A 14,524-nucleotide genomic window follows, 5' to 3' on the forward strand; every position below is an offset into this window, starting at 1 on the left:
TTTTTCGTATGTTGAACTTGAAAAATCTGTAGGGCAGCCATGTGATGTCCAATAGTTAGTAGGTTATTTGGGGGAGACTGGAGCTCATTAGAGAGATGAGGACAGGATTTATATTGTTACTACTCAAGTATGTAGAAAGATGACAGCCAGAATGACTGGAATTCACTGTCTTTATACCTCTTACTCCTATCTTCTTTCAAGGCTTAACTAAAATCCTATCTTATAAAAGGAAGTCTTTCCTGGATCCAGTCCCTTCCCACTGAGTTTGTTCTCTTTGAGTTTCTTTACACTGTATGTCTTACAGGAACATAGAAATTTTTGTCTTCCTCATCTAGAAGGTGAAGTACTTAAGAGCAGGGACCTTTTCAACCCCCTTTCTTTGTATTCTGCCTAGAGGCAGTTAGGTAGCACAGCTTATACAACACTAGGCCTGGAATCAAGAAGACCCGAGTTAAAATTCTTCCTCATTTATTAGCTATGTGACCTTGGACAAGCCACTTAACCTCTATCTACTTCAATTTCCCCTGTAAAATAAGGATAGTTATAGTGTGTACCTTCTAGAGCTGCTGTGAGGATGAAAATAAGATAGTATTTGTAAGACTCTTAGAACAGTTCCTGAAAAGAAAATGCTGGTTTTCTTCCTTCTGAGTCTCAATTTAGCACAGTGGTTGGGCCATCTAGGAAACATTTAATAAATACTTGTTGATTGTCTGGATTCAGTTAGCGGCTTGGTCTCAAAATCAGACTAACATTTCCTATCAGAATTGCGGTGGTCATCATCACTTAACACATTTCCACCTAAGTTCTCCCATTTGCAAAATGAGGGGCATTAGATTATTTCAGGAGTTCTTTACTAATAATGTGTAAACTTAAAAATATTTTTATAACTTTCAAGATAATTGATTTCCTTTGTAAATACTATGAATTTTAAAAAAATTATTCTGAAAAAAGAGTTTATGTTTCACCAAACTACCAAAAAAATCCCTGCCCCACAAAAGTTAAAGAACTAGGTGATCTTTAAAGTCCCTTCAAACTCTAAATATATTTTTATAACCTCTTAACGCTGCCTTCCTACCTCTAACCTACCCCCTCAGGCATATTACTTCCAGACTCTAAAACAAAGCTTTCATTATCTTATATTCTTATTCAAAATCACAGACTCTTCATTATTCTGATTTAAGTATTAATGGAGACAAAGTGTTCCAGAGAGTCACATCATTGTTTAGAAACTCCACAATTACAATAAGAGATAATATAGGTATACAATCTATGATTCAGATAATGAGTGTTTACCATATTTCCACACTATGGTCAGCTTTGCCAGAAAAAATAATTGAATACTTTATTGGTTTCATGGATGTGGATACTCCCTCCCCAGTGCAGATTGTAACATCTACACTGTTCTCTCCTTCCCCCTTAATAGTCTTTGAGAGTTGTTCTAGCTGAAAAAATTATCACACTGTGGCCAAATTTCTCTAACCTAGTGTTCCTCAGATCATAAGTAGACAACTAATTTTTCCCTGAGCCTACACTTAAATCCTTTTCAGCTTTGTTGGGACCTTCCAGAGCTTGCATTCCACTTGTATAACCTTTGAGGTCTTGGGATCATCTTCATGCTGCTGTGAAGCATTGTAATGGAACATTAGTAAGATTTTTTTTTCCTCTTGAAATCTGGACATGTGATTGCACTTCACTAGGGAGCTAGTGAACTTAACTAGTGGTTAAGAAAGAGGGCCTGGGAGAAAACTTTGGAAAACACCTCTGATTGGGAACATTATATGAATGAAAAGCCAGCCAAGGAAACTGAGAAGGGCTGGACATAAAGGTAGGAGGTGAACCAGGAGATTAATGTCACAAAAACTCAGGAAGAGAAAGAATGGTAACAAGTTGACAAGAATTAGGACTGAGAAAAGACCATTATATTTAGTCATTAAGATAGTGGCCTCAATTTTCTTCGTAAAGTAAAAAGTATTTGAGGGGATAAGGAGAAGAGGAGGTGTGGGAGACTTGAGGAAAGAAGAGAAGGTTTGGAAAAGCTTTTATGGGAAGTGAGATAGGGAATCTATTGGGAAGGAATAAAAAAGACCACCTTGATACAGTGACGGCCCAGTTGAAGTTGGATAGCATGAATTTGTAGTGTATCTCGTTCGTAGACCACATTGTGAGATGTCTTCCAGCTGGGTTCAGCAGCTGGTGAGTAGGAGTGGAGGATGTGGACAGTGGAAATAATCCAGAGCTGAAGTTTGGCAACAAAAATTATTCGCTGTTTTAAAAGTGGGTTAAAGGTAAATGTTGAACCTGTATTTCAATATAATTGATTTCCTTTGTCATTCCTGTCAAGGATTTAAAATATTCTGTGCATTTTAAAACATTCCAAGAAATGATGTTCTTAAGTTTTACCAGATTGCCAAATGGATCTATGCTATCAAAAAGGTCAAGTTTAATGGGATCTATGGGTAGAACTTGCAGTCATAATGGCAAACCTAATGTTACAATTGGCTATTGTGTTAGAGGATTTCTGTATTGCCCATAAAGCTCTTTTTCAAAAGAAGGAATCCAGGTGTGACCCTAGGATTTTTAAACTGTCTAGTCTTCTATGATAAGCATCTGGTGCCATCTACAATGAAGATTGGAATCAATAAATACTTCAATCTATATAACCTTTGGAGAATAGATAATAGAGTTTCTCTAAAAGGAAATCATACCAGAATAATATACAAGATTTCTTTTAAGTTCATAGTTAAAAGTATACCTAAGAGAGAACTGGTAATAAATTAATTTATTTAGACTCTCAAAAATTATTAATAGGGTATCCTGCCTAGAGGGGAAATTTTTTTCTGAGTGACCATGAGACATACTATTTTATCAAGGAAATGAACTTTCGTTGGGATGGGAAATCATTTGCAGGTATAAAAAAAAGTTCTAAAGGAAAAAGGAAAATAGTCATCTCACACTTAAAACAACTGAATTCCCTAAAAACAAGTGTTAAGAAACTATTTTAGTTAACATTTTATTAACAATTTTGAAGATATTACACATTATATATGTAATTTCCAAATTTGAGGATGACAGTAAACCCTTCTGGCCCCCCAAAAATATCAAACTAATAGGAATGAATTCCTAGAATATTTTGTGAGGAGGCGAGTGGGCAGAAAAATCATAAATTATGTCTGTTGAGGTAATACACTTAGAAAAATGTAATCTAAATTACAACTGGAAGAGATGGATTTTAAGACCGTTAATTACAACCCATGAAAGAACAGTCTAAAGCTCATTGTCAGTAGCTTATACAACTCTAATACTTAGAGTGGGGCTATATGACTACAGGCCAAAGAAATATTAGATTCAAATATCAGAAGTGAAAAAAAGGCACACTCATCTTTTACAAAACCATGGTGAGCATAGATCAATAGAATGTACAGAAAAGGATATCTAAATTAATAGTGAGGGTTTTGACCTAATGTTATTTTCTCAAGTCTTTCAAGTACAGGACTTGGACAATTTATAAATATTATTAAGCTCCTACTTTGTGTCAGGCACTATACTAGGCAGGCACTGAAGATATAAGCAAACGAACAACAAAAAAGCAGCTCCAGCTTTAAAAGAACTTAGATTCTACCAGGAGAGACAACTGGTACGTAGATGTGTATAAAACCATTCGTACCAAGCAGACAAAAAGCTGTCTTGTATGAGACGGTGGTACTACCAGGAAAAGGGCCTTCTGTAGCAGGTGTATTTAAGTAGAATCTTAAAGGAATCAATGGGACTCCAAGTGACTGAGATGAGAAGAGAGAAAATTCCAGACATGGGAGACAACCAGTGAAAAGGGGATGGAAGCAGGAGATGGGAAACATCAAATAAGCTACTCTGAATGGACCATCATATGTGGGGAGAGCATTAATGTGTAAGTAGATTAGAAAAGTAGGAAATAGACTATGTGAAGTCAGCATGTGATACAGAGTCCTGTGACTCCTAGAGATACCTCCTAGTTCAAAGATTCCCCTCCTGGGGGGTGCTGGAATGATGGGGGTAGAGGACTAGTTAGTAGTAGCCTCAGGTGCAATTGGAGGGTCATTGAATAATAAAAATAAGGGTTAATTTAACTTAACCCCAGAGGGACACAGTAATTATTATCATTATTATTATTATTTTTTGGAAATGGAGCAGTAGGCCAAATAAATTTGGGAACTTCTGATAGTTCAAACCCCTCCTTTTTTAAATGAGAAAACTCAGGCAGTTTTAAATTTCCATTTGTTTTGTATAATGGATATGTGTTAAGAAATTAATAGATTGGTCCTGTGTTGACTTTCCCCTCCACATTATGATTTATTTATAAAGAGCATAGTATCACTCTTAAACTTAGCATAGTGCCTGACACATATTAGTCACTTAATGAATGTAGATTGACATAACTCCCTCCCATCTTTCCAGTCCTACATCTTACTCCTTACCATATACTCTTCTATCCAATGACACTGGCCTCCTGCCTGTTCCAGGAGCCAGACACGCCATCTCTTGGTTCCAGGCTTTTTTCTGCTGGCTAGCCCTCATGCTTGGAATGTGCTCCCTTCTTCAGCTCTACGTAATGACTTCCTTGAACTGAATCCTGTCTTAACACTGAAAGCTTTTCCTAGCCCCTAGTGCCTTCCTTGTGTTGTTTCCATTTATCCTATGTTTAGCTTGCTTTGTATACGTTTGTTTGCTTGTCACACCTAACCTATTGTTAGGTCCTTGAGACCTGGGATCTCTTTTACCTCTTTTTGTATCCCTAGAGTTTAGCATAGTGCCTGGCCAGTTGTATAAATTTAACAAATATCGATTCATTGATTTAACTAAACTGTGTGACCCTGAGCAAATTACTTAATCTCTCCTGGGTTCAGGCTATAACCTGGGATTTATCTATCAAATTCAAAATCTTGCATTCATTCTTAGCTTTTCCTTCTCCCATTTCCCCAGAATCAAATCAGTCTTGTCGATTTTATCTTCACAACATCCCTTTTATACATCCCCTTCTGCTCATCCATACAGTCTCTCGTTATTCCCACCTTCATCACCTCTGCCTGGTTGTTTGTCCTTCGTTCTTGAAGAGGTCATGACATCAGGATGATGACATTACTTGTAATTGACTTTGATTTGAGTGAGGGAGGGCTGTACAAGGTCACCAGCCTCACTTTCTTCTCCTGAGCCATCTGGGTCCAGTGGCCTGACAATTGTCAGGATTACTGGAGATGGCCCAGGATGCAGTGTGAGACCCTGGCCCTTTTTCTTATCATGTTCTCACTTTGAGTGAGATACACCCGTTCAATGAATAGGCTTCTTTAAGAAGTTACTCAAGAGATGGCCCCTTTAATTAAAAAAAAAAAAATCAAACTGGGAGGGGAAGACCCTCTGGGTTCCTGGGTAAAAGAGAAACAATTACTATTTAATAATTATATTCACTCTGTGCTAGGTGAGTGGGGACTTATTGTCCAGTCTATGAGCTCCAGAGTGAATGGGGTTTAAAAAATTGGGTTTGCACCTCTGCCTGGACAATTGCAGTAGCCTCCTAGCTGATGTCCCTTCTCCAATCTATCCTCCACCTTATAGTCAAATTTATATTTCAGAAACAACTTAAGTAGTTACCAATTGTCTCTAGAATAGGACACAAAATTCTCAACCTGACATTTAAAGCCTTCCACAATCTAGTTCCTACTTATTGTTCCAATTTTATTTCATATTATTTCCTCTCATGTTCTCTGCTCTGGTCAAACTTTCTTGCTAAGTATTCTTTGTATTTGAGATTCCATCTTCCACGTCTCCACTATTACACAAGTGGTTCCTTTTGTTTGAAATGCATTCCCTCACCACCTCCACTGTATAAAATGTCTAGTTTCCTTCAGAATACTATTGAAGTTTCACCTTTATTTGAATTCTTGCAGTAATACCTCTAGTACAGATGGGGAACCTGCAGCCTTGATGCCACATGTGGTCTTGTAAGTCTTTGGGTGCTGCCTTTTGACTGAGTCCAAGTTTCACAGCACAAATCCTTTTATTAAGGGGATTTGTTCTGTGAAGTTTGGATTCAGTCAAAGGGCTGCACTTGAGGACCTAGAGGGCCACATGTGGCCTTGAGGCTGAAGGTTCCCCACTCCTGTACTAATATGTACTTCACAGGGTTGTTTTGAATGTCAGATAAGTTAATGTAAACTAACTTAAGGTTTAGGGGTGTTGGGAACCCCAGAATACCAACACGCCAAGTCCTGCTCGAATGAATTTGGCACAAGCCTTCTTAAAGCCAAAGAAAACAAAGTTTATTAAAGATTCGCCACCTTGGGTTGACTCTTAAGGAGCCTAACCATTTGTAACCCTTGTATTCACAAATGGGTCAGATAGAATCTCAGCTAGACAGAGTCTGAGCTGGATTGAATCTGGGCACCTTCATGGAGGCAAGATGGAACTTAAATACAGAAAAGACTGAGGGAAGCATCCAGGTGTTGCCAGGTAGTGTCGGGGTCCTAGCAATGGTCTTCATAGTTCAACCCCAGGGAGGATCCTGATGGGAGTGACTGGTATGTAGTCCAGACAATCTACAAACCAGGCTGGGCAACTTGGACTTCAAGAGGATACTAAGTAGTCGGGAATATCGAAAGGATGCTAGGGTCAAAGGAAGAGAATGCTAAATGTTGATCAGATAGGGAGTGTCTGGGCTGAGAGAAATGGAAGGGGAATCCAAAGAACTCCCTTCCTCCCCCCACCAAGACTAGACTTTCCAGGGCCCTGCAGACAAATGTGACAAAAGTCCTCCTGCTCCAAGGGAAAAAGGTCTTGGCTTGGGCTTGTACACCATCATAACCACTTAAAATGACATCTAAATGCCAGGCTTTGTTATTAATTATGATTAGCTGAAAGGTAGTGTGAGAACTAATCTATCATCCACATTTTCTCATATTTACATTGTTTCTCCTAAACAATTCCAAAAGTGAAATACTGCTGTAGTTTTACTTTTAAAGAGTGTATTTCATAGAAAAAACCTTTGGGGAAAAATAGAGTGGTCTTCTTCTCAGTTGTTTTGTTTTTCCAGTTTTCACACTTAAGAAAGAACAAGCTTCAGAAAATGATAAAGTCATATCACACTAAAGTGAATGTCACAGTTCTAGCAATTTCAAACTTTTGAAACTGAAAATGAGATGTCTTGAAATCCCCTACATCATCAAAGTTCTGTTTCTGAGGCTTCTCTTAGTGCATATTGATTCATTTCATGTCATTCTTAACAAACTTTGTTTTCCCATCTGCAACAGATTATGACATTGGACCAGATGATTTCCAAAATCCCTTCAAGCTCAAATTTGTGGTGCAATCTGTTGATTATATGTTATAAAATTAAGGGAATTAGAAGTAGACATAATGACAAAGTGACAAATTAGCTGATAGGATGATGTAGATGGGATCGCTGCGTAACAGCAACATGCAGTCATGTTATTAATAATGAAGACCCTGAGTCATGAATGTAAAATTCATTTATACCATATAGCACTGTATCATTGCAAAGAATTTTGCATGCATTTTTATTTAATCCTTACCACTGGTTCTTCAGATTTGTTAACCCCATTTTTACAGTTTAGGAACATGAATTTAGGAGGTTAAAATAACTGATACAAGATAATAAAATTAGCAAGAACCCAGACTTCTTATGGATATACCTTACTACCTAAGCATGAATCTGACTTGTTCTAGTGTTTCATTTACAGTTTAATTATGAACTGATAGAAGCAAACATGCTGTGATTTAGAACATTAAAAAAAGGCTAATTAATTTGTCTTAGAGTCCTGAAGAGACATTATTGACAAGTCTGGTTGTGTGGGTTGATGATTTCTTTTCCTTCATAAATTTTCCATGGTAACAGAATACTCTTTAGCTACTCAAGAAGGATGAATCAAAAAAATAGGAAGAGGAGGAGAAAGAAGACTCTATAGTCTTTTAGTATGAAGTTAGACTTTTAAAGTGTTAACAGTTTAATATTGGCAAATCTGTCCAGACTGTGGCTCCTGGCCTCTTTCAAATGGATTACTTTCCTTTGACTGTCATGAAAACAGAAAACACTTAACAACTACTTTATTAACTAATGTGGTCTTGGATTTCTTAAACAAGACTGAATGCTCGGTTATTTTATGTTTATGTAAAAGCTAATTCTTACTCTTTGCATCTATTTTAGTAATAGTTATGCACGAGTGCGAGCTGTGGTGATGACCCGGGATGACTCTAGTGGTGGATGGTTACCACTTGGAGGAGGTGGACTGAGCTCTGTCACTGTCTTTAAAGCCCTTCATCAGGAAGAGAATGGCAGCTGTGCTGACTTTATTATTCATGGAGAGCGACTCAGGGACAAAACGGTAATGAATTTATATCCTTAAGATGTTATGCTATATATAATCTTATTATCCTTAAGATGTTATGCTATAAATAATCTTAAGGGACTTCTGAAAAATAATGGATTTATTGCTAGTGATGGGATGAAACTCCTCTTCCCCACCACACTAACCCTACTTCTCCCCTTCTTTTTTATTTTACTCTATAAATTCTGCCTTGAGCAGTCTAATACTTCTAAGGCCCACTTACACATCCTCTCTAACCCCATTCCTCTACATTTTCAGTTCTAACTTGTTTACCTCAGAAAAAAGTTCTCCTTTTCATTCTATTTATGAGCTGAAAAAATTATCCTAATCATAACTAAACAAATTATCATAGAAATTAACTTGTATTAAGCAGAGGAAAATCTACACATTTTATTCTGAAATTAAATGAACAAAAAACAAGCACCAAACCCTGTGTGAAACCCTTGAAATTGGGGGAAAAAAATCATTGAGAATATGTTCTGGTTGCCTTAAAATCTCATCCTCCTCTAATTAAATGTCCTTGTGTTAATCATTCAAGACACAAAAAAAATACTTAATATATTTTATGGTTTTGTTGTTTTATTCCAATAGTGTCATTTTCCACCCTATTGCCTTGCAAGATGTGTAGTACTTTCGCACATTGGATTAAATGGTCTTTTATGGACTGGTCTGAGAACATAATTATTTATAATTTTTTCTACGGGAAAATGTCTTCTGAGTTCAGACACTTAACTTATAAATGAACCTATTTTCAAACACTTTCATTATCCACCTAACTGGAACCTTTGAATTTTTGACACACTTGGTGCTATTAAGCTGTAACCACAGTACTATAAAACTTCAGCCTCTTAGTTGTTGATTAGGTGTTGATTGTGGTAGAAAGCATTTCTATTTGAAAAGTGATTATTAATTGAATTATATATAGCTTCTGATAAGGATAGAGGTTGATATGATTAAACATCCGTTCACTTTTAAGTGTTGCCTGGGACTTAGTCATAAAAAACTGTCAGAGATAGGTCTCTAACCTGGGTCTTGAGTGTCCCCTTACAGAACTTTGCTCCTATCATGTGTCTCTGTATCAGACTTTGCACACAATAGGTGCTTAATTAAGATTTGTCAAATTGACCTGTCAATGAAAGATCTAGGTGAATAACATGTTGTGATAGTTTACAAAAGACTATGAAAACAGAAGTTGAGGCCACCAGATCTCAAAATAGATGGAGAACAGAAAAAAGGAGTTCCCATAACCCAGAGAAAAGCTCGTTAGGATATTGTCTGTACGTAACTGTCTAGAGAACATCAATTAAGACAGTAGTTAAGTACTTGCCTAGACCAGGGATGAGGAACCTGCAGCTTCAAGGCCACATGTGGCCCTCTAGGTCCTCAAGCGTAGCCCTTTGGCTAAATCCAAACTTTACAGAAGAAATCCCCTTAATAAAAGAATTTGTTCTGTAGAACTTGGACTCATTTAACAAACTACACACAAGAACCTAGAAGGCCACAAATTTCCCACCCCTGGCCTAGACTTCATTTTTTTTTTTTAACCATAAACCAGAGAGGTTGGAACTGGGTCTCTAATCCTCTGGGAAAAGGACTTGTGTATTCATAGATTGAAGGAACTGAATGACAGAGTTCTGCCTAACTCTAATGAAAGGTGAAATGAAATGGAGCAGCAGGACCAGGAGAGACCTGCAAATTAGAAAGAGAGAAAAGGAAAGTCCTGAAAAGAAATTCTGTAATACATTAAGTTGATTGAATAATAGAAAGCTACGTTTCAATTTTGGGTAGTTTTTACCCTTTTGTTTTTATTGTTTAGTCATGTTTCAAGTCCTGCCTGACTCTTCGTATCCCTATTTTTTGGGTTTTCTTGGCAAAGGTACTAGAGAGGTTTGCCATTTCCTTCTCCAGCTCATTTTACAGATGAGGAAACTGAGGCAAGCTGGGTTAAGTGCCTTGCTCAGGGACACACAGCCAGTAAATGTCTGAAGTCAGATTTGACCTCAGCAACATGAGTCTTTCTGACTCCAGGCCCTGGGCTTTGAGGGAAAAAACAGGATTTAATAGCAGGAAGAAACAAGGAAGGGAATACATTCCAGGCATAGTTTACTAAGATGCATAGAAACAGGACATGTTAGGAAGACAGTTGTTGAATATAGCCACACCACAGAGTAATGTGAAGGGAAAGAACACGAACACTGGAATGGTGACGTTTGTAAATGGAGACACGTGAAACTTGTTCCTGACCAATTGTGTCGGGTGAGGTGCTGATGGGAAGGCAAAAATAATTTGGTTTTGAGCCTGGGTGACTAGAATAATGATGAGGACATCCACAGAAATAAGAAATGGAGATGGAAGGAGATGGGTAGAGCTTTGTCAGGTTTGTGGGGTGGGGGGGATTGGGGTTCACAATTGTAAACATTTTTAGTTTGTTGTGGGGAAGGGAAGTGAATAAGCACTTATATGAGCACCTCATATGTGCTAAGTGCTGTGCTAAGTATTTTTACAAATATTAATCTAATTTGATTCTCGTAACAACCCAATGAGGTAGGTATTATTGTCCTCATTTTATAGTTGAGGAAAAAGCTGAGGTAAAACCCCAAAAGCGGTATCTGTAAAATAGAGGTGATGTGACTTGCTTAGGGTCACACAGATGGTAAATGTCTGAGGTGGAATTTGAGCTTAGATCTTCTTGACTCCAGACCCAGCTCTTTATACTTTACACTACCTTGGTGCTTAGCCCTTGTGGCATCAGAAGGAAATTCAGCTATGGCTACTAGAATTCTATGGAGGTGGGAATTATACTCAGGAGAGAGAGGGTCTGGGGAAGCAGGATGGTATGGAAGAAAGAACACTGGACTGTGTGGGTCACCCAATCCGGATTCCAGTCTTGCTTCTAGCACTTAGTGTTTATGTGACTCCCACAGAATCACAGATTTTCTTAGCCTGTTTTCTCATTTGTAAAATAGGGATAGAAACCTGCTTCATAAACCTTGAAACAATATGTAAATGTGAGTTGTTCTCATGTTTTATAGATGTCTCTGTAGCTTACATGATTTTTCTTCAGTTTAGAGTTTCAGTATTTGTTGAGCTCTTAGCTTTTTTTCTAAATCTTATGCTTAGGTATTAATATAAGAGAACCATGAAACACAAAGTCATGATCCATTTCCACAAGGAGGTAATTTTAGTTTCCTGTTGTGGGAGATATTTTTGTAGTTGGCTTCCTGTGCTTTTAAAATTATGAAGAGATTCTAGATATATGTGGTGTCTGAATTTTTTATTTCTAATCTTGTTCTGTTGTCATTTTTACATTGAAGTTCTTGCACAGATGTATGAAAATAGCAGAATATCCTTGTGCTGCTTCATTTGACTGCTAATTTTGAGTAAAAATTATTTAACACTCAATTTGTCTTTGGTTTTTGATATCCTAGTAGACACTGTTCAGTGAATATCATGACTGAACTAAATATTCTCCTATCTTTAGTGCATTTTATCCCATAGGTGAAAAGGAGATTAAGTTTTATGAAGGTGGGAGTTTTTAGAGATCACCCAGTTTAGTGGTGGGGAACCTGTGGCCTGAAGGCCACATGTAGCATTGTAGGTCCTTGGGTGCAGCCTTTTGACCGAGTCCAGGTTTTACAGAACAAATCCTTTTATAAAGGTCATTTGTTCTGTGAAGTCTGGATTGAGTCAGAGAGCCACACTTGAGGACCTAGAAGACCACATATGGCTTCAAGGCCACAGGTAACCCACCCCTGATGTAGTCCAATTCCACTCATTTTGTAGATGAGAAAACTCAGATTCAAATAAGTTAGACTATATGAATGTGGCCCAGCTACATCAGGTGCTCTCCTTCTCCCTGGACTGAGCTGGACTGGTTCTCTCACCCCTCGCTAGCACCCAGTTTTGTCAGTCAAGAGGATGGCTCTGGAGTGTAATGGAATGGTAAAAGATTATGCTTTTGTAAAGGAATTTTGAATATGACAGTTCAACACTTGTGAGTGATGTAAAGATTAAGGCCATGGCTATCCCTGTGTGTAGCTAAGGTAGAATGAAGGAGTGGGAGTTGAGTGACTGGAAAGTTAAGGTGTTGTAAGGAACATGTCAACATCTGTGCTGAAGTCACTTAGTAGGAGCACAAAGATTAAGGTGGATAAGTCAGTACTGCCTTCAGTGAGAAGGAAGAGAGGATGTTCTGGGGGTCAACAAGGAGCAGCTCCCAGGGTCTTTGGACATGCTGACCCTCAAAGGAGGAATTGGCTGACTAGTGGGCTTGGGGGTGGGGGGAGGTATGGTGGCAGTTTGTGACATTCAGTAAAAATCTACTGATACATCAAAAGTTCTGATGTAATGCAGTTTTCTGTACTTACAGAGCCAGAGGAGAAGGGAATACTTTTTTTCTTGTAGTTCTTTGCCAGGCCTAGAGGCCTGTGGGCTACCCGAGTCTTACCTTACCTCTATCGGAGGTCTTCGGCTGGCCAAACCGGATACTCGTATGAGAGAAGAGACCTATCAGAGTCGAACTAGGGTTGAGCTTTATTCAGGGTTCTGGTTACAAGTGCAGGGGGAATTCTTCCTTAGGAGGGAGAGAGAAAGATCTCCCAAGGAGGCAAAGATCTTACAATAAGAGATTGGAAGTGGAAGTGTAAGTGGGGAGAGAGGGGGAGGGGAGAGCGGAGAGAGGAAAAGCGGAGCCTTCTGTCCTGTCCGCTCCACGCCCCTCCCGCCTAAGAGCGCTTTCAGGCTTTCCTGATCCTAATTAAGCTCTTCAGCCACATAGTTTGCCCCTGAATACCGTGCTGTTAGATAACAATAGGTGTGCCCAGATCCGGGACAATCTCGAGGGCGGGGAGAGCTCTCTCCCATCACGTTTCTCACGGGAAGAGGCGGAAATACACGAGATAGCTCGGTTCACCTCGATTCCCAGTCGTTTCCTGGGGGGTCTCGTGAGAACTCTAAGATTTAGAAGTTCCCACCTTTACCCGCCCGAGACTGTCCACCTGGAATTGAGCTTCCATCCCCAGCAGTTCTTCTTTGGGAGCAATTTTGGTCATTATAATTTTGTAATATTTAATTTTGGGGCAACTGGATGGCACAGTGGATAGACAGAGTGCTGGGCCTGGAGTCCCTGAGTTCAAATTTGGTTTCTGATGCTTGTAGGTGTTTGACCTGGGGCAAGTTGCTTAACCCTCTTTGCCTCAATTTCTTCATCTGTAAAATGAGCTGGAGAAGGAAATAGTTAAACCACTCCGATATCTTTGCTAAGAAAAGTCCAAGTGCAGTTCCAGGAGTTGGATACAACTGAAAATGACTAAAGAACATTGAATTTTAGCTGTTTTATTCCTGTTCTTCACATTGTTGCAGCTGTTCTGGTTCTGCTTACTTCACTTTCCATCAGTTCATATAATAAATCTGTGCTTCTTTATGTTCACGTCCAGCTTTTCTCACAGCACAGTCATAGTCATAGTTTCTCCATTTTACAATTTTGGTTTCATCCTTTGCTACCTTGTGTCCCACAGGTGTCTAAGTAGGACATGGTGCCTGTCTTCTTTGTCATTGATGGACATATGCTTAGCAGTGAGTTCTCTGGATCAAAGGACAGGGATACTTTATTTCTCTTAATTATGTAATTCCAAATTACTTTATAGAATGTTTGTATTCATAACCCCACGAAGAGTGGATGGTGAGCTTATCTTTCCACAACCCTATCCAGTGTTGACTGTAATCATCTATTGACAGAGTTTCTGACTTGTTGATTGTAAGTTGAAACATGAAGCTATTTTGATTTGTATTTCTTTTTTTGTTAGTTTGAGGGATTCTTACTACAATTAATAATTTGCTATTCTGAAGAACTATTTGTAAATATCCATTAACCACTTGTTTATTGAGGAGTGATTTTTAGTCTTATATTTAGGCTATACCAAAAATCTTAGTGGAATTTTGTGTTAATTTCTTAAAAGTCCACTAAGACTTTTGAGACACAATGTATTACTTGTTTATATACACACCTTTGAATATCAGCAATATTTTTTTCCCATTTGATGCATGAGTACTGTTCATGGAAAAGCTTTTCCATTTCATGTAATCAAAATTACTTTTATCTTTTGTTATTGTCAATATCCCTTGATTGGTTAGGAATTAACCCCCTACTGTAG

At 38.3% G+C, this 14,524-nt stretch overlaps 1 protein-coding gene across 2 annotated transcripts in view; it reads left to right on the forward strand.

The window, feature by feature from the left end:
* The window catches only part of SPRED1 (sprouty related EVH1 domain containing 1), a 125,849-nt gene that overhangs the window by 54,475 nt on the left and 56,850 nt on the right, over positions 1–14,524 (forward strand). For both annotated transcript variants that reach the window (XM_072625569.1, XM_072625567.1), the window contains exon 2: positions 8,192–8,369. In XM_072625569.1, coding sequence (XP_072481670.1) covers positions 8,223–8,369 — 147 coding nt within the window. In that variant the 5' untranslated portion in view covers positions 8,192–8,222. The remainder of the gene's footprint in view (positions 1–8,191; positions 8,370–14,524) is intronic.

This window comes from Notamacropus eugenii, chromosome 7, assembly GCF_028372415.1.
Source record: "Notamacropus eugenii isolate mMacEug1 chromosome 7, mMacEug1.pri_v2, whole genome shotgun sequence".
Classification (NCBI taxonomy): Eukaryota; Metazoa; Chordata; class Mammalia; order Diprotodontia; family Macropodidae; genus Notamacropus; species Notamacropus eugenii.